Source organism: Stegostoma tigrinum, chromosome 1 (assembly GCF_030684315.1).
Source record: "Stegostoma tigrinum isolate sSteTig4 chromosome 1, sSteTig4.hap1, whole genome shotgun sequence".
In the NCBI taxonomy this organism is placed as follows: Eukaryota; Metazoa; Chordata; class Chondrichthyes; order Orectolobiformes; family Stegostomatidae; genus Stegostoma; species Stegostoma tigrinum.
In genome coordinates, this window is record NC_081354.1 from 79326380 (window position 1) to 79344533 (window position 18154).

The 18154-nt window shown below is 43.6% G+C and overlaps 1 protein-coding gene across 3 annotated transcripts; it reads right to left on the bottom strand.

The window, feature by feature from the left end:
* Window positions 1-1313: 1313 nt before the first annotated feature.
* On the bottom strand, window positions 1314-7054 carry LOC125456027 (heparan sulfate glucosamine 3-O-sulfotransferase 1-like). Of its 3 annotated transcripts, none has more exons than XM_048538658.2 (2): window positions 6183-7054; window positions 1314-3219 (listed from the first exon to the last, which is right to left on the bottom strand). In XM_048538658.2, exon 2 carries the CDS (start codon window positions 3102-3104, stop codon window positions 2154-2156), a length of 951 nt encoding a protein of 316 aa, XP_048394615.1. In that variant the 5' UTR covers window positions 3105-3219; window positions 6183-7054; the 3' UTR covers window positions 1314-2153. The 3 variants fall into 3 exon arrangements, with proteins under 3 accessions (XP_048394615.1, XP_048394609.1, XP_048394626.1); XM_048538652.1 differs by lacking the exon at window positions 6183-7054 and adding an exon at window positions 4393-4520; XM_048538669.2 differs by lacking the exon at window positions 6183-7054 and adding an exon at window positions 3462-4356.
* Window positions 7055-18154: the final 11100 nt, after the last annotated feature.

The window sequence follows — 18154 nt, forward strand, 5'->3', positions numbered from 1 at the left end:
TCAATAATCTACCCAGTGGTTTAGAATACCAGCAGATCAACGGATTGATTCTCTATATATCTTCTTTAAAGCTGACATACGTATGGCCTGGGTTTGATGCCTGTTCACGTATCGTTTAAGATTGTAGTGCAGTGGCCGGTGAGAAGAAGTGAATTATTTTCTGCCGAATGAACCTGCAGCATGCTTTACAATACTTATGACTGTCCTCGTTCCAAGTACAGCGTGAATACCACTCCATTGATATAGGTTATATCCCACTTTCATTCCAGGCGCTGCAGTTAATAGCTAGAAATGCGACCAACTCCAGACTCCAAGGGCAAGTGTGACTAGAGGATGACTGCATGTTTGTTAGGGACAGGACTGAGTAAGACATTAATTCACTCAAATTTCATTGCCTCACGAGAGTTAAGAACTGGACCCCTTTAAGCCTGAATGTGGAGGGCTTTGAGTGAAGTAAAATCTCTCGGTTGGATTTGAAATCACGTCGCGATAATTGTGGGGTTTTAATTAAGATCTGGAATTAAAAAGGATCATAGCTACGCCGTTAAAAAAGAAATCTGGCTCACTACTGTTCTTTTGCCTAACCTCCACACCCAAAATGCGATTGACTCCGAAGTGGCTGAATGGGCAACTCAGTTCAAGACCATGTTAAATAGACAACAAAAAACAGCATTTTCTGAAGAAGCATCTAGGCCCGAAACGTCAGCTTTCCTGCACCTTTGATGCTGCTTGGCCTGCTGTGTTCACCCAGCTCTACACCGTGTTATTTATAGAGGACGACTTGTGGCGCAATGATTGTGCTCAGCCTCTGAGGCATGGAGGCGAGCGTTTGAGTCCTATCTAGTTCAGAGTTGTGTCATTTCATCTCTGGACAGTTGGTTAAAGCTATGAGGTAAAGGCCAAAGTCACCCGTGAGTAAACGCTGGGAATCTGTGAACTCCTTGGACACGAATTCTCATGCTCAAGTCCACGTTTGGTTTCTCTGTTATTATCCACAAAACATGAACACATTTCACAGAAAAGTGGGATTTAAAGAGTGGCTGTGACCTAAAGGTGAAGGTACCGTTTGAAGTTGAAAATTGTTAGTTACATGCTAGGAATGGGTTCAACGAAAATTGACGGAAGTTTATACTTGGGCGGTATCTTATATTTTAGCCTGTGCTTCCTGGAAGCTTTAAATCAATGTAAACTACTGCCTCCCAAAATGTTGGCGATTCCAAATTCTAGTTTACTTGAGATTCGTTCCATTCTAATGCAAATCGGTTTGTAAACGACAAACATGAAATGGCATAGGCTGAATAAAAGATAAGATATCAATGTTACAAACACTGTTGCTTTATTTCATAGATTACGGTCTATTTATACAATATTAGCCGAAAATCCGTAGATTACAAAAAAAACTGACAGTATCCAGAACCAGATTGCATGGATACTCGTTACAAAACAAAGTTCGTCTTTACTGCTCTCCTGCATAAATAAATAAACCCAAAATAAAACTGCAGAACAGTGGGAACTAGTAGTAAATATATAAATGGCGCTCTCAGTCTGATGGGGACCCCATCAAACGCTTGCCATCGGTGCAGAGCCAGTTCCAGTTGTGAGAAGTGCTTAATGCTACCAACAATAGCAGCGTCTGTACAACACCTTGTGAATAACATGACTCCAGCAAAATATTGCACTTGTTTGGGGTGGGGGCACGGAACGTTTGCTTGCAAACGAGAAAGAGGAATTAGGGATATATGGAATTCCAACATTAAACGACATGGTTCCGGCCTTTCCTTCCCGCGAAACACACCAAACCATACCGATTCCAGCCCCCTTCTCTCCACGCCCATTCATTTAGCATACCCCCGTGTCTCTCTGCAGTTCCGTTACATAACTAATCAAACAAACAGGACGCACATCGGAAAGGGCCTAGGCCCGAAGGGTCTTGGTGTGTTCATCCAGCTCTATACCTTGTTATCTCACATTGGGAAGCTGGGCTTTACACCATCGTTGCGACAATGTAGAAAAATATAACTAGCTCTGAATAAAGATTGGTCTACTTGTCATATTGTACAGTTACTCGTACTAAGGAAATCCACTTAAATTACTATTTCAGAATAATTCTGTACATTGTATATCATGGGGTTTTAGAAAAGAGAGACATTAATTTAATGCCAGTCGAATGTTCTGCCAACCAAGTCGAAGAATTTGCGGTTTGGTTCACTAAAGAAGCCGTGTAACTTGTTGAGCACAGCGGAGTCTACTCGCGGGTGCGTTCTCCCTTTAGACTCATGCAAGCACCTCTCCCTGGCCCCATCCCGGAGGCAGTAAAATCCCTTCGTTTTGTTGAAGTAAAAATTGGACCTGTTAATCCGCGGCGACAGCCTCAAGAATTTCTCCACTTTCTCCATTTCCGGAAAGGGGTCCCTGATCAGCCGGTCGCCGTCCACAATGTGGATCTGGCTGAGCGGGAAGTACCTCAGCCAGTTTTGTAGATGGACGTAGTACAAGCTGCGGTTGATCGCCTTGTAGTCAACGTTGATGCGGCCCCCTCGGACCAGCAGCTCCTCCACCGACTGGAAGGGCTTGTGTTTTTGCATCCTGTTGAACAAGACCTGAGTGTAGTCCGATATCACTCTCTCGGTTGGGTCTCGCAGTATGAGCAGGAGGCGAATAGTTTGGTTCATTTTGTAGATCCTTTCAGGCACTTTGTGTGAGGTGAAGTAGGCGGGTGTCTTTTCCACCGTGGTCTGGTGGGGGTAAGAGACGGGCATTTGGCGGCTGTACCACTGGAGGCCCTTCTCGTAGTTGCCTTCCCAGTCGAAGAAGTGAATCTCGCTGTCAGCGGCTCGGACCTCCGGGTGAAGGTTCAGCATTTCCAGCAAAGCCCGCGTCCCCCCCTTCCTCACTCCGATGATGATGGTCTGAGGCAGCCGCTGAATGGTCCCGTTCGGGAAGACCACCTCCCGGAAAGGCTCGCCGCTGCCCGCGCTGTTCTGTACGAGGTAGCGCAGGGCGGGAGGCGGCAGCACCCGGCTCAGATCAAACACCGGCCGGGAAGGCACAGCTACCGGCTGCAGCAAGAACAGGAACAGGCCCAGAAATAAAGTGGCCATCATGGAAGACTTCAGTCTGGATTTATTAAACCAGCGGAGGGTGTACGGACTAAACTCCACATGGAAATACACAGGGACTCTTCGGAGTATGCTGAGATTCTTCTGGGACCGACACTCACTGAAGAGAGAATAGATAAAAAAAACAAGAGATGCATTTAAATGTGTCTCACCAACGCTACTCAGTGTAATCAAGGTGCCTGTGGCTTGTAGCCATGTAGTCTAAACGCAGCTAGTATTCTTGACAAACTATGCTCATGCCCTTTAAAACCTATCGATTTACTTTCCCCAGAACCTGCAATCTAACTTCCATTGAATCACCGCTGCGTCTTTCAACGATAAAGCAAATGGAAAACTCCTCACCATGTGACTTACAAATACAGCGCATCTAAAAGAAAGTAGAGATGCTGGAGATCGGTTCTGAGGAAGGGGGTCACCGGACGCCAAACGTTAACTCTTGATTTCTCTTCACAGATGCTGACGGACCTGTTGAGGTTTTTTCCAGCAACTTCTGTTTACTGTGCTGGACACATACATATACACGGACTCGCTTCTGTAAAGGGAAACCCCGACATCAACAGAGGAGGAAGACTCTTCCCCAGAACTGAGATCAGGCCTGCCCCCTCTGCGTACTGACAGACCCGCGATGTGATTCCAGCTTCCTCTCCTTTCAGAAGTGCGGAAGCGTTTTGGCCAGCATTAATGATCCAAAAATTGCTTCCCAATGGAATTTGATATCAGTACTTTTATCCCGATTGTGTTCATAGTGAATGTAAGAGCGAATTCTACTCTACGATGAGAATAGTGTTTTCAACACCAGCCAGTTTGGCTTCGTTCTGAAGGTAGGTTAGGGAAAGTGGTCTCAAGGAAATGTCCCTTTTTTTCTGCTTTAAGCCGAATGTTTTTTTATGAAAGAGGCAACGGTTAAAAAAAAGAAACGAAAAAGACAACATTGAGTGTGATAATATCCCAGTTTGCCCTCCATCCGGAGCATAGCGCCCACCAACAGATCCTTTGTATGTGCTTTTGTTTCACACTCGCTAGGAGGTCCGTTTCCTGCACGATATTTTTCCCTTCGCTTTCATCGCGTGTATCTTTTTATACGGCGCGATGGAGTGAGTGATGAATGGACATTCTGAATTTCTGCAGCGCGTAAAACCTGGGGAACACGGCGCCAGCTTCCACCTCCTAAGCTCCATGTCCACCAGGTCCGGGGGGTGTGGGGGCGAGGGAGGGGAGGGATTGAGGTCAACCCAAAAGTGAGGCGAAGCCCCAAAGAGAGCTGCCCTCCAACCTCTCCAAAGACTCGCTGCTGTGCATCTGCCTTGATCTGCGCTGAAGTCAGGACGAGCGATCCATTTGTGAGTCCACATCCCCAATGAATTATAGGCCACTCGAAAGGCTTTATAAAGTCAGCAGCGGCCGTGCTGTCAACGGGGAGGCTGAGGGGGTGGGGGGGCGGGTGGGAAAGAACTTCAGAGCAGACAAAAGCGTGTGCTGACGCCGACATATCGGCTTCGCTGTGGGTGGGGGAACGGGGGTGTTCTACAGACTGAGGAAGTCCGGCAGTGGCTGTTTACATCAGGTGCAATCCCAGTGTCTCTGGTGTACACGAGTCCGGGAGCGCCCAGCTATTGGATGAATAGCGGCGACTTTGGGGGGGGGGGGGAGGTCTGGCAGGAACACACCTCCCTCATGGGCCATTTGCTTGAAAGATAGATTTTACAGAATCCAGAACACCATCAGGAAGACAGCAATGCACTTCCATCTCACCGTGTCCTGTACGACTGACCGAAAAATAGAAACACAATAAGTTGATGACGCCTGCTGTAGATGCTTTGTGTACCCGTGAATGGATGGATGGTTAGGAATTCGATCTCAGTACAGTACCACCGAGCGATTCTCTCCCCAGACTAACCGCACATGCCGTCAGCTCTTCAGTAATCTATAGGAGCAGCCCTTGCAATGCATTAGAATATAGAATTAAATGCTGTTGCGTGTTGCTTGTGGCCAGTTATAAAACCCATGTTTTCATCGCCGTTTCTCCCTGACATTGTCGGGAAGTGGCTGAAACCGCCGCTCGGTTCCGTCAAGTGATTTCAATCGAGAGATTCTGATAGACGGGAAGGGAAATGAGATTGGGCATCTCGCATCAGTCTCTCTAATAGTTACGCGTTGACAACACGAACCACAGCAACTGGGGAACCATCATGTTAGCAGCGAGGGGACTGGCTTAGCCAAGCTTTGTTGCTGGAATAGTATTGAGGCGTTAAGAAATCACAGAGAAACTTCAAAGCCTTTCCACAGGGAATAGAGGAGGTTCAGCTGGTATATCGTGTAAACTCAAGCCTGATGATTATCTTGCAACACATAAATAGCGCCAGAGTTAAGATCCTGCGAAAACTCCTTTTTAACACTTTTGCATTCTGCAAACTGAATCTGTACCAATACACCTAATGAGTCCCGAGATCACAAAAATAATTGGGACCTTAACAGCACTGTCAGAGAACATTGCGAGCCACACGATGGAGTCGAAAGACACGAATCGAAAAATGCAGACAGTACATTCGAAACTTCCGCCAGGCGTCATGCACAAACACCTTGCAAACTACCAAAGGGTCGTAGGCGACACGCTAACTTTACTTTTTGCTTAAACCCACTTGTCGGAGATTCCCAACGCTTTGTGCTTTCAGCCTCGACCATTGCACATCAATAACCTGCAGATCTCGTCGTAGTTTAACACTAATCCAGAAACACCATTTCAGATTTGTAAAGGTGCAACTAGTCAAACAAGTGGCACGTTATTTTCCGTTTGAAAGTTTTTTTGAACTGAACTGTTTAAAAGTAGCGCCCGAAGTGTGAAATGATAGTTTTTTTAAAATCAAAACAAAACATCAGTCAAACAAGCATCACCTCCACTTTGCTCAGCGAGATAACCACAGACTCGAAACAATCCGCACCATCTGCTGCTTCTTTTGAGGTCAAAATATTCTACATCTTTAAACAAAACCCGCCAGTGATAAAGAGAAGTAAAATTTAAAAAAATCACACGACCGAAGATTTACAATTAGGTTCCAACATTACCTGTGATACAAGTCTCCCTCACAAGCCACGGTTCACAAACGAGTCTCGCATAGCAGCGAGCGGTAACTCCTCTCCTCGGGGCTGCTGTACCCCGTCAGCTGAAATCACCTTGCTGTAGAATTTCAAAGGACTGTTGATTATTCAACCCCTCTCCGTCTCTCTTTGCCTTTGGAGATTGAGGCTACGCGGTCAGCTACAGTCACAACACACAGCTGGAAGATAGACTGGAACCGCTTGCTGCGAAGACAGTCCGGGATCTTGGTCTCAGCAGTGAGACTGACAGCAGCGTTTGGGCTAGCTCATTGGCGAAGGCTGGGTTAAATCCGCCCTGCCCGCCCACTGCCTTTCCCTTCCCACTTACCCACCCCGCCACCTCATTCTCACTCACACTCAGCCGCTCCTTTCTTGCTGACGCGGAGTGACTTCCTTCGAAATGCACGGGAGTTCCGATTCCCAGCGGGAATAACAAGGTGCCTGGGGAGGCGGAATCGGGCGGCGGGCCCTTGGCTTTACTTCAGCCGGATTTATAACGCGCCGGAGACATACTGTAACCCCGAATCCATGCGGCTGAAAGAGCGCGGCCGTTCTGCACAGTTGGTCTACTGAACTGCAGCGCTTTGGCATTCTCGGGATGTAACTTTTTATCCCTGTTTTTGTTTTGTTAAGAATGCTGCAGGGATTCTGACTGCATTATTCTAGGAGTTTTATTTCCTCAAAAGACTGGGAGGATAACTTCGTGCGGTGTTTCTGATCCTTCCCTGCCTCATTGTCTATTCAGATATCCGCCTCTCTCTGAACTGACTGCACATGCGATCACGGGCGCTGCAGAGCAGAATGTACTCAGTTAGAGGTCACGGATATCGGGGCCAGAAACAGGATCCCTGGCTGTTTATCAACCTTCTGAGTGCAAGTATGCAAAGGGCCAGCGATTGAGACTTCCGGCTGTGACGAGCCATAAAAAAAACTAGCTGCCCGCACTTATCAATCTGTCAGCTTCTCTACACGTGATGTTTTCTGGCCAAGGCAAACCTGTTTTCAGTCACACATCTCGGCAAAAGTAGAAACCCAGCCCTTGGCCTGATTCCAGAGTCAGAACTTAAACCAGATCCCAAGAAATGCGAACACCCTTCCCTCGCAAGTGATCTCATAGTTAAGGCTTGCCTGTGCCCAGAAGATAACTCCGAAGGCATCAGTGTGCAATTTTTATAAAATGCTGTAACAACCTGTTTAAACCATGGGGACTTTATGAAGTGTTGGCAGTCTTTTTTTTTAATGAGTGGAAACAGTTGTTCCCTCCCATTTAAACCCGCATTAAAATACTATGTCCAAGTGGTCTGCTTGGACACATGAATATACTGGACTTCCTCCTGACGGTCAGAGCCTGCTTTTGCAGCAAGGTGTCGCTTTTGTTATAATTCCGGGATGGATCACACATTGGAACATTAAGAGTAGCAGCACCAGCCCAGGGGGCTGCTCTGTCAGTCAATAAAACCGTGGCTGATCGTTTCCTATAAACTCCACTTACCTCCTATATCTCGATCCCCTTACTATCTATGATCTCTCAGTATTAGTCATGACTACGCTCAGTGACTGAGTGTCCGCAGATATTTGCGATTTAGAATTCCAAGTATTCATAAACGTTTCAAAGAATTTCTCGTCCGTTCTAAATGGCAAAGCTGTCATTTATTCTGTAACCCTGGTTCTCGACAGACTGACCATGACAAACATCCTCCCAACTTCCATCCTCTCGAGTCCCTTAAGAATTTGATAACCTCAATGAGAGGACTGCTCTTCCATCCGAGGAAGCAGAGTAGGTGCAGTTTTGTTGCACTTCTCCCAAGGAAGTATCTGTTTCCTTGGGTAAGCTGCAGCTGCTAATCGTAGACTTGATCTCTAGCAGAGAAACAATGCTGCTATAATATTTGTAACTGCAAATGTAAGAGGATAAAACTTAAAAGTAACTTTGAGGATTCATCATTCTGTAACAATGTTATTGCGGGATGCAGATGTGTGATGGTCTGTTTTAATATTGTGTTTTAGGTTGCGCTGTGGTCACCAACTCCCACATAATGCCACCCTGCTTTCAGCAGAAACATAAAATTAAACTTGTTACAGTGTCAAGACACTCACTAGTTTAAAATGGACTGCTGCTCTGTGAGATAGCTACATAAGCCAGCAATACCAGCAGGATATTAAGGCAACATACGCGCAGCTAGAAACACAGCATGATGTTGACATTATTTATATCACCAGGATGAAATGGCTCACCATTTAATATTTGGAATTTGCACAGCAGTGATTATGAATTCCATTGTAAATTGTGTATTTGAAGTCAATACATTTGACAATTTTCAGCTCAGTTCTAGAAAATGAACATTAAAAATATTGACCCGTCAAATTGGGAGAAAAAAGAGCTGTTTCACAGATCTGAGATAATAGGAACTACAGATGCTGGAAATCCGAGATAACAAGGTGTGATGCTGGATGAACACAGCAGGCTAAGCAGCATCAGAGGAGCAGGAAAGATGACGTTTCGGGCTTAGACCCTTCATCAGAAATGGGGGAGGGGAAGAAAGTTCTGAAATAAATAAGGAGGGGGAGGCGGATCAAAGATGGATAGAGGAGAAGGTAGGTGGAGAGGAGACAGTCAAGTTAAAGAGGCGGGGATGGAGTCAGTAGAGGTGAGTGTAGGTGGGGAGGTAGGGAGGAGATGGGTCAGTCCAGGGAGGGTGGACAAGTCAAGGGGGCAGGATGAGGTTAGTAGGTAGGAAATGGGGGTGCAGCTTGAGGTCACAGGAGAGAATAGGTGAGGAAGAACAGGTTAAGGAGGTGGGGGTGAGCTGGGCTGGTTTTGGGATGTGATAGGGGGAGGGGAGATTTTGAAGCTTGTGAAATCCACATTGATACCATTGGGCTGCAAGGTGCCCAGGCAGAATATGAGTTGCTGTTCCTGCAACCTTCATGTGGCATCGTTGTGGCACTGCGGGAGGCCCAGGGTGGACACGTCATCTGAGGAATGAGAGGGGGAGTTGAAATGGTTTACGACTGGGAGGTGCAGTTGTTTATTGTGAACCAAGCGTAGGTGGTCTGCAAAGTGGTCCCCAAGCCTCTGCTTGGTTCACAAGCTTCAAAATTTCTCCTCCCCCTACTGCATCCTGAAACCAGCCCAGATCATCCCCACATCCCGAACTTGTTCTTCCTCTCACTTATCCCCTCCTTCCACCTCAAGCCGCATCCCCATTTCCTACCTACTAACCTCATCCCGCTCCCTTGACCTTTCCGTCCTCCCTGGACTGACCTATCTCCTCCCTACCTCCCCACCTACACTCACCTTTACTGGCTCCATCCCTGCCTCTTTAACTTGCCTGTCTCCTCTCCGCCTATTTTCCCCCTCTCTCCCTATTTATTTCAGAACCCTCTTCCAATCCCCCATTTCTGAAGAAGGGTCGAGGCCCAAAACATCAGCCTTCCTGCTCCTCTGATGCTGCTTAGACTGCTGTGTTCATCCAGCTCCATACCTTATTATCTCAGTTTCACAGATCTCCCTCTTTCAGGAGAGGGACACGACCCCCTTTCCCCTATAATGGTCTGGGATACAGACACCTAAGTCCCAGACTCATGATAACAAAGAAGATGAGACAAAGACTGCTTTGCCAATGTTGCATTAATTGCAATATGAAGTGTAAAAATATCCCTGAAATGAGATAACAATGCTGAAATCCTTCCAGGACATGTACCTATAAATGATACCCAATGTGGGAAACGTACTATTTTCTATTTTGGATACTTTCATCAAGCATTTTGTTTGATGGATTAGTGTAATATCGCTTCACCACTGGAGCTGAGTTTGAATACTGCTCACACAGGTCAGATGAAATTCTTTCTGTCTACTGGTTGTAAGTAGAACATTGCAACTGAAATCATGCATTTCTGCAATGAATTTTTGGTAGTATTAACTTGTTTCTAAAGGATATCATTTCATGGTTAAACAGTACCTACCCTTTGCTACAAATTGACTGCATTAACAATGCTATTTGATCAAAATCATAAGAACGACAAGTGTGCAAAACAGAAAAGACCTCACTGGTGCAGTGGAGGCTGCTGCATTGAGATTTGTACTGAGACAGATTTAGAGAAAATTTATGTGATAGTCTACGTGTAACAAAAGGACAAACCTTTATATCAAAAATAATCTACAGTTTTGTTGAAAGTTACATAATATGAATCTCTTTACTTTTCAACATATACAGTAGTTGACTTCAAATTGCACTGACCAAGGGACGGAAGTTGAAGGGTGCTCTGTCTTCCAGCACTGAAGGCTGATTTGGAGGACCATAATGTCACCGAGTGGTTAGCACTAATTTGGAGTGAATTACTATCAATTGAATCTTTCAAATTTTAAATGAAACCATTTAACTTAAATGCCACCATATACCTATTGACTGGAACATACCAATCGGTAATATTAGCAATTAAAAATTGCCCTTTGTTTGGGTAGGGAATGGGGTGGCAGTTGCCGGTCAACCATAAAACCAAAAAGAACTGCGAATGCTGTAAATCAGGAACAAAAGCAAAGTTGCTGGAACAGCTCGGCAGATCTGGTAGCATCTGTGAAGGCAAGAAACGATGTTTCGGGTCCAGTGACCCTTCCTCAGCCATAACTGGTCACAGTTAATTTTTATAGTGAAACCATATTGCTGCTGCAGATCAAGGCCCTATGCACGTCTGGCAAACTGTATGAATTAAAATATATGCTGTCCCTTAATACTAATATCCTTGAATTTGAGCACAAACAACATACAACAATGAATAGAGTATGTCACTCAATCCTTCAAGCCTGCTCTGAATGAGATCATGGCGAATCTGATTTTAACATCATCTCTACATTCCTCTGTATTCCTGACAGTTTTCATCTCTTTGGTAATCAAGAATCTATCTACCACTGTCTCAAAAATATTTGAACATTCCGCATCCACTTTGAGGAAGGGACTTTCAACGATTCACAAGCCTGAGAGAAAAAAAATTGAAAGACTGAAAACTTTGTTTCAGCTGTCACCTCACCAACTGCAAAGCATGGTGGCTTGATGGTTAGCACTGCAGCCTCACAGCACCAGGGACCCAGGTTCAATTCCAGTCTTGGGTGACTGTCTGTGTGGAGTTTGCACATTCTCCCCATGTCTGCGTGGGTTTCCTCCCACAGTCCAAAGATGTGCGGGCTAGGTGGATCAGCCATGCTAAATTGCCCATTGCATTCAGGAGTATGTGGGTTATATGGCAATGGGTTTGGGTGGGATGCTTCAAGGGGCAGCGTGGACTTGGGCTGAAGGGCCTGTTTCCATACTGTAGGTAATATAATCTAAAATAAACTGGCAAAAAAATGCCTCAAATACTGTGATGTCCAAGTATTTATGCTATGAATAAAGTATAACATTGATGTGTATACCCACTGCATTATGTTTCTATTACTTACTCTGTGTTTTTACATTGATTGTAGGAGACATGTTGATGTTTTATATAGATTTTTTGAGAGACCTTGGTTTGCCGAAGTTTCACTGGGTCAGGGTTTATTGAGGTCAAGCATACCTCTTGATTATCCAGATATTGATCAAATGGCACACTCATGGTCCTATAGGTGCTGGTTAACAAACAGTTTGCTCTATTAAAAGTAATGAGATAGAGTTTCATCTAGATGGTGGAGTAACAAAGGGTATCATTTTTCCTGGTGGTTAAGATGATAATAAATTGTTAACGGGGATTTTGTACTTTAAGGTGCCATTGGCAAGATTCATGTTCTGCATTCAGTTCTTTCTCCTGCTTTTAGATGATGCACCATAATTGTTATTTGTCAGTTAAGGACTGAGCATCATAATGTAATTACAGAATCATTAAATTGTACAGAATAGACTTGCCAGCCCATCAAGTTTATACTGCCAACACAGCTCTAACTCTACACTTGTCCTACTTTTCAGCACAAAGCCCACAGCCATGAATGTTCTGACATTTCAAGTGCTGTTCTAAGTATGTTTTAAAGGTCATGAGATTTTTACCTCAACTACCCTCCGAGGCAATGCATTCCAGATCCTCTAGATGAAAAAGGTTTTCCTCAAATTCCCACTAAATCCCTTCTCTTCCACTGTAAAAGTGTGTCCTTTTGTACTTGACCCTTCCACTAAGAGGAACAGTTACTGTCTGTCCACCTTGTCTAAGCCCTTTTTAATCTTATGCAACTTTGTCATGTCACCCTTCAACCTCTCTGTTCCAAAGAAAACAACCCAGGCTTCTCCAGTTCTGTCCACAGCTGCAGCGCTATGTCCCAGGCATTACCCTAGTTAATCTCCTCTGCATCCTCACCAGTCAGTCACATACTTGGCATAGTGCAGTGACAGGACTGCACACTGTACTCCATCTGTGATCTAATCAAGGTTCTGTGTAACTCCAACACGACTTACCTGCTCTTTTAATCTATGCTTTGATTGCTAGAGGCAAGTGTCCTATATGCCTTCTTAGCTACTCTATTAATCTGCCCAGCCACCGTCAGGGATTTGTGGACAAGTGCCACAAAAGATCCCTTTGTTCCTGTAAGCTTTCGCGTGTCCTCACGTTTATTGAGCCCTCCCTTTTCTTGTTACTCCAATACTATGATTCGTGTGATAGCATTACTATGGTTGATCGTTTATTTATAATCCTAATGTGATGACATGTAGATGCCCATCTCAAATTGGAGGGTAGGTGAGTAGTTCAACCTGGGTATTTGAAATAAAATAAAATTGTACAGCACGCATTAGACAACCATACAAACATAAAAATGAGGCCACTCAACCCTTTGACAATGCCTCACTATTAAATAAGATCATGGCTGATCTGGTTCCACTATGTTTCTGCTCTTTCCTTCTTGCTTATGAAGAATCGATTTAACATTGCGTTAAGATTTTTCTTCCATGACCTTTGAGGGAAAGAATTCAAATGACTCAACCACCAGTGATAAAAAAAACTCCTTATCTTTGTCATAAATAGGAGACCTTTTACATTTAAACAGTGACACCCTAGTTCTAGATTGTCCCTGATGTGGAAACACCCTTTCCACATTCACACCTCCATGACGGCTTGGTATCTTAGCTTGTTTCAATCAAGCCTCTTACTCATGTAAATCCCAATGGATAAAAGCCTGGGCTATTTAACTTCTCTTCATTAGACAATCTGCCATATGTTTGTCCACTAATGAATTACTCATTATGAGAAACAATGATTGCACAATGAAGATTTTTGCCTGCAAATTCAGTCATCAGTTTCCTTCCAGCATCGTTGTGTAACAACAAAAACTAGCATGCAATCCACAGAACGCCTCCACCTGTGATATAGAACAGATGGTGGAGTGCTATGGAGCACCACAAAGTGAGAAACAGAAAACAGGAGTTCATGTTTGTGATTCTTCACATGAGGAGTTCTCGGTTTCTGCTGCGTCATGACGCAAGGCACCGAGCAGCTAAGAATGCGAATTGAGAGGCAAAACAGCAGGCTTATTCTTGTTCACCTAAAAGTAGGCCAGTAGGAGCTCTGGTGTAGGAATAGCTCTGTTGCCAATCCTTAGAGCACAGAAATGCTTCCTCTTCGGGAGCAGCAAAAACATCAACTTGCATTTTGATAATGAAGTATGGAGCTGGAGCAACATAGCATGCCAGGCAGCATCAGAGGATCAGGAAAGCTGATGTTTCAGGTCAGGGCCCTTTTTCAGAAATTTACACTTTGATAGAGCCTTTAATATAGTAATATGTCTTACGGTGCTTTATCGGAGTAGTATGAAACAAATATTTTACTCCGAGCCATGTAAGGAGATATTAGGACAAATGACCAAAATGTTCGATCAAGGAAGGTGGTTGTAAACAGCACCTTAATGGCACAAGGAAGGCAAGGGAAGAGCAAAGGAGTAGGGAGAGAATTCCAGAAATCAAGGCCTTACCAGGTGAAGGCAGGGCAACCGATGGCAAAGTAAATAAAAATCGAATGTTCAAGAGGCCAGTATCGAAAGAGCACAGATATTTCAGAGAGTTGTCAACCCAGAGGAGTTTAGAGATAGGGAAAGGTCAGAATATGGATTGGTTTGAAAATATGGATAAGAATTTTAAAATCGAGGCACTGCTTAACTGGGAGCCAGCACAGGTCAGATAGCGCAAGGGTGATGAATGGGCTTGGTGTGGTTTAAAACATGGGCAACAGAGGTTTGAATGGTGTAGAGCTGAAGAAGGAAAGACCATGTTAAACTCATCAAGAGTGCATTAGATTAGTCAATCCTAGTGGTAGTAAAGCCATGGATGAGTGGTTCAAAAGTAGATGAACTGGGTCAGTTATGGAAATGAAAATCCGTGATCTTACTGACAATGTGGACATCTGGATAGAAGCTAATTTTGGGGTCACAAATTAAACCAATATTGTGAACTATCTGGTTTAGCCTGAGACAGCAGTCAGGGAGAGACATAGTGTCGGTGTTAAGGAACAGAATTTGTGTAGGGGTCTCTGGTGGTCAAAAAATTTAATTGAAGAATTGATGGACATTGGGTACTACACATTTGACAGTCTGATAATTTAATGACAGTGATGTGTGGTAGTGAACAATGTCACCAACAAACATATGGAAAGAGGCACTGCGTATTTTGAATACTGTCCCTGAAAGACAGCATGTAGATGAAGAAAGGACGGGACCAAGGGTAAATCCTTGGTGGGCACCAGGGATAGATGAAGAAATGGGAAGGGAAGCTTTGCAGACAATTCTCTGGCTACAGGGACTAGGCCCGAAAAGTCAGCTTTTGTGCTCCTGAGATGCTGCTTGGCCTGCTGTGTTCATCCAGCTCCACACTTTGTTATCTTGGACTCTCCAGCATCTGCAGTTCCCATTATCTCTGGCTACAGTTGGATTGATGAAAATGGAATCAAGTGAGTGCAGTTCTAGTCAGCTGGTCAATGGTAGAGAGGCATTGGTGTTGAAAAGGTGAGATGGGTAATCTAATTGGCATCAGTCATATAGGGGAAACAACACAAGGTCAAGTGCTCATATGGAAAGCCAATAGTGACATAATGGGTCAAATTGCTTCCTTCATTTGAATCATCTGTGATTTTGATTTAAACGATACATTATTTTCCTGCGGTAGGTGTAGAAATGTGACAGTAATGATTCAAACATGGAATTCTGGAAAGAACAGACGTGTTTGGGAAGTGGCTGCACATTCAATCACTTTGGGAAAGGAAAGAAGTTTGGAGATAGCATGGTTGTTTGTAACATTGGAAAAAACCAAGACTTGCCTCTGAGAGGAGGTTTTATGACAGTTGATTTGTGGGATGTACAAGCAGCACTTGAAGAGGAAGAATTGTTAACTGTATTGATGACCATGGAGCCTGGTACGGAAGTTGGGTGGTCAGCAGATTATTGGGACCTGGACGTTGATCTCATAGACAGGAAGAGTTCCGGGAGGAAATGAGGGCAAATACAACACGAGGAAAATCTTTTAAAGAAAGAAAGTGTGAAAAAATTGCATTAGCAAAATGTATTGCTACAGCAGGGCTTTTTCAAACCACAAGGTCATTAAGGGATTGTGTGTTATAAGCAGAACATGCTTTGGAGGCCAGTAGAGTATGAAATTTATATCTTGTCTTAACTCAACTTATAACTCCGGTTGAGTTTACCTGTGAGTATTCAGGCCAGTGTTTATTCATTGAACTATAATTTAATATTCAACTTTCTTTCGCAGTATTTCAGAACGTTGAACATATAGTTCATGTTTATAAGCTAACACAAAGAGATTGCATAACTGAAAGCAATATTGCATTTGTATTGTAAACTATGATAAAAATAATTAAAATAGGAACTGATATAAGGTCCAAGTTAATTACAGTAGCACTTTTATCTGTCTGGATTGTTATGATTGATGCATTTAAGATGCTACTAGTTATTAGATTTGATGGGCAGTGCCCAGCACAAACAAAGGCAGTAATGGGATCATTGATGGAAAACCAGAGAATCCCATCAACAAAGTTATCCCAGTTAGAGAGATTCAGTCAGTGAGGGATAGCTTAGGAATGGAGTGGGGATGCCATGAGAGGGAGGAGATAACAATGGGAGGAGTAAATGAGATGATGGAATTCTTTATGTTTGGCAAAATGGTAAGGACAATTACTTAATAAACGTACAATTCAAAAGCTGTTCTTTGGGCTAAAACAATTACGGTTCACTACCTGTCGCAAGATTGTCCCAATGCAAAAGGAGACAATTTGGCCCATTGTGTCCATTTTGCATGAGCCTTCATCAGATATCTTTTCTCCTGCCTTCTCCCTGTAATGCTGCACTTTCCTCTTTATTACATAAAATTCTTTTCTGAATACTGCATTTTATCCTACCTCCACCACATGCTCAGGTAGCAATCCATTGTAGCCATTCACCACCTGAGGAAATCTCTCCTTGTGTCTCCATTGCTTCTTTTCCCATAACCTTAAAGTTGGGTTAGTTTCTCTTCCTCCAAAGTGAATTAGTTAACACTTCTCTACACTGAGTTTCACTGGGCACTCGTCCATCCATTTTGCTGAATCATCTAAATCCAGTTGAAATTCTGTGCAATCTTCTCACAGTTTGCCATGCTTTCAAGTTTTGTATCATCTGCAAATTTTGAAATTATGCCCTATGCACCAAATTATAGGCTGTTGAATATATCAAGAATTGTAAGAAATAAAAATTACTGCTAGTGCCTTTGCAATTTGTACTCTCGCTTCCCTCAAAACACATTGTTGCATCTCATCTGGTTTTGCTTACTTATCAACTTTCAGTACAGGCCGCCTTTCCAAAACTACGTTGTCATCAATTATAAATCAATTATAAACATCAATTATAAAAGTCAGGCAGTGGGCTATGGAGGGTACCATTTCGGTTGACTGTCTGCCCCTCTTCCACAGCTATATTCCAGCCCAGAGTGTACTTGGAGAGGAAGCATGCAGTGTCAAGCAAAGCTATCAATGCCTCTAAGGAGGCGTGGGCATCACCGGGGGTTGGGGGGCGGGGTGGTGGTGGCTTGTTGGGGGTGCGCATGTGGAGTGCTTTACTTCCCCCTCCAATTCCATTTTGATTTAATCCCTACCCTTCCCCTTCACTTTTCTTACATAACCATTGTCTCTATTGAACTTTGCTTGTTACTGGGTATTCTACCCCGTGGTGCAAATATTGAATAAAAATTATTTGCTCAAAAAGTAATAAACTCGACTCATGCCTGCACTGTCTCCTCCCTCATCATCATCAGTGCAACACCGTATTCCCTGGTAAAGATGGATGCAAAATATTTATTTAATACCTCAGCCATGTTTCTTGCTCCATGTATAAGACCCTGTTTAGCTCTTAATTGACCCCACTCCTTCTTTTGATACTGTTTTACTATTTCTTGACCCTATGGAAGCATTTGAGATTCCACTTCATGTTTTCTACAAATGTGCTTTTATACTTCCTCTCAGCTTCTAGTATCTATGTTTTTAGCCTAGTTTTCAATTGTATTATCCACCAGATATCTGCCTTAAGCACACCTTTTATTTTTCATTTTACTGCCATTTTAATCAGCCCAGGAGCTTTGAATTATTTGCAGTACCTATTACTTCTAAGGAAAAGTACCTTGAATGTAGCAGAACTAGTTCTTAAAACAGTCAACTGCTCAGTTATTTTAATGCCTACCAACCTTTGATTCCAGTGTATTTAGCCCAGATCCATTCTTATGCCATTTGTATTGAATTTCCCTCAACTAGCTATTCTATTGTGGATTGTTCCTTGTTTGTTCCCATAGCCACCCTAAACTTTATGGAACAAAGATCATTGTCTGCTAAATGTTCTCCCACAGGCACTTGATCCACTTAGTCCATGGTTACAACCTTATTTATTACATCTCAGATCTCAATCTGAGATTTAAATTTAACAAGTGTTCATTTAATGAGGATCTAATACATTTTCC

Bases quoted from the DNA above. Each gene is read 5' to 3' on its own strand.
- LOC125456027 (XM_048538652.1), bottom strand. From the start codon at position 4,418: ATGCACAGCAGCGAGTCTTTGGAGAG. The intron at 3,220-4,392 runs GTTGGAGGGCAG...TTCTCTCTTCAG, and splicing joins AGCAGCGAGTCTTTGGAGAG to TGAGTGTCGGTCCCAGAAGA.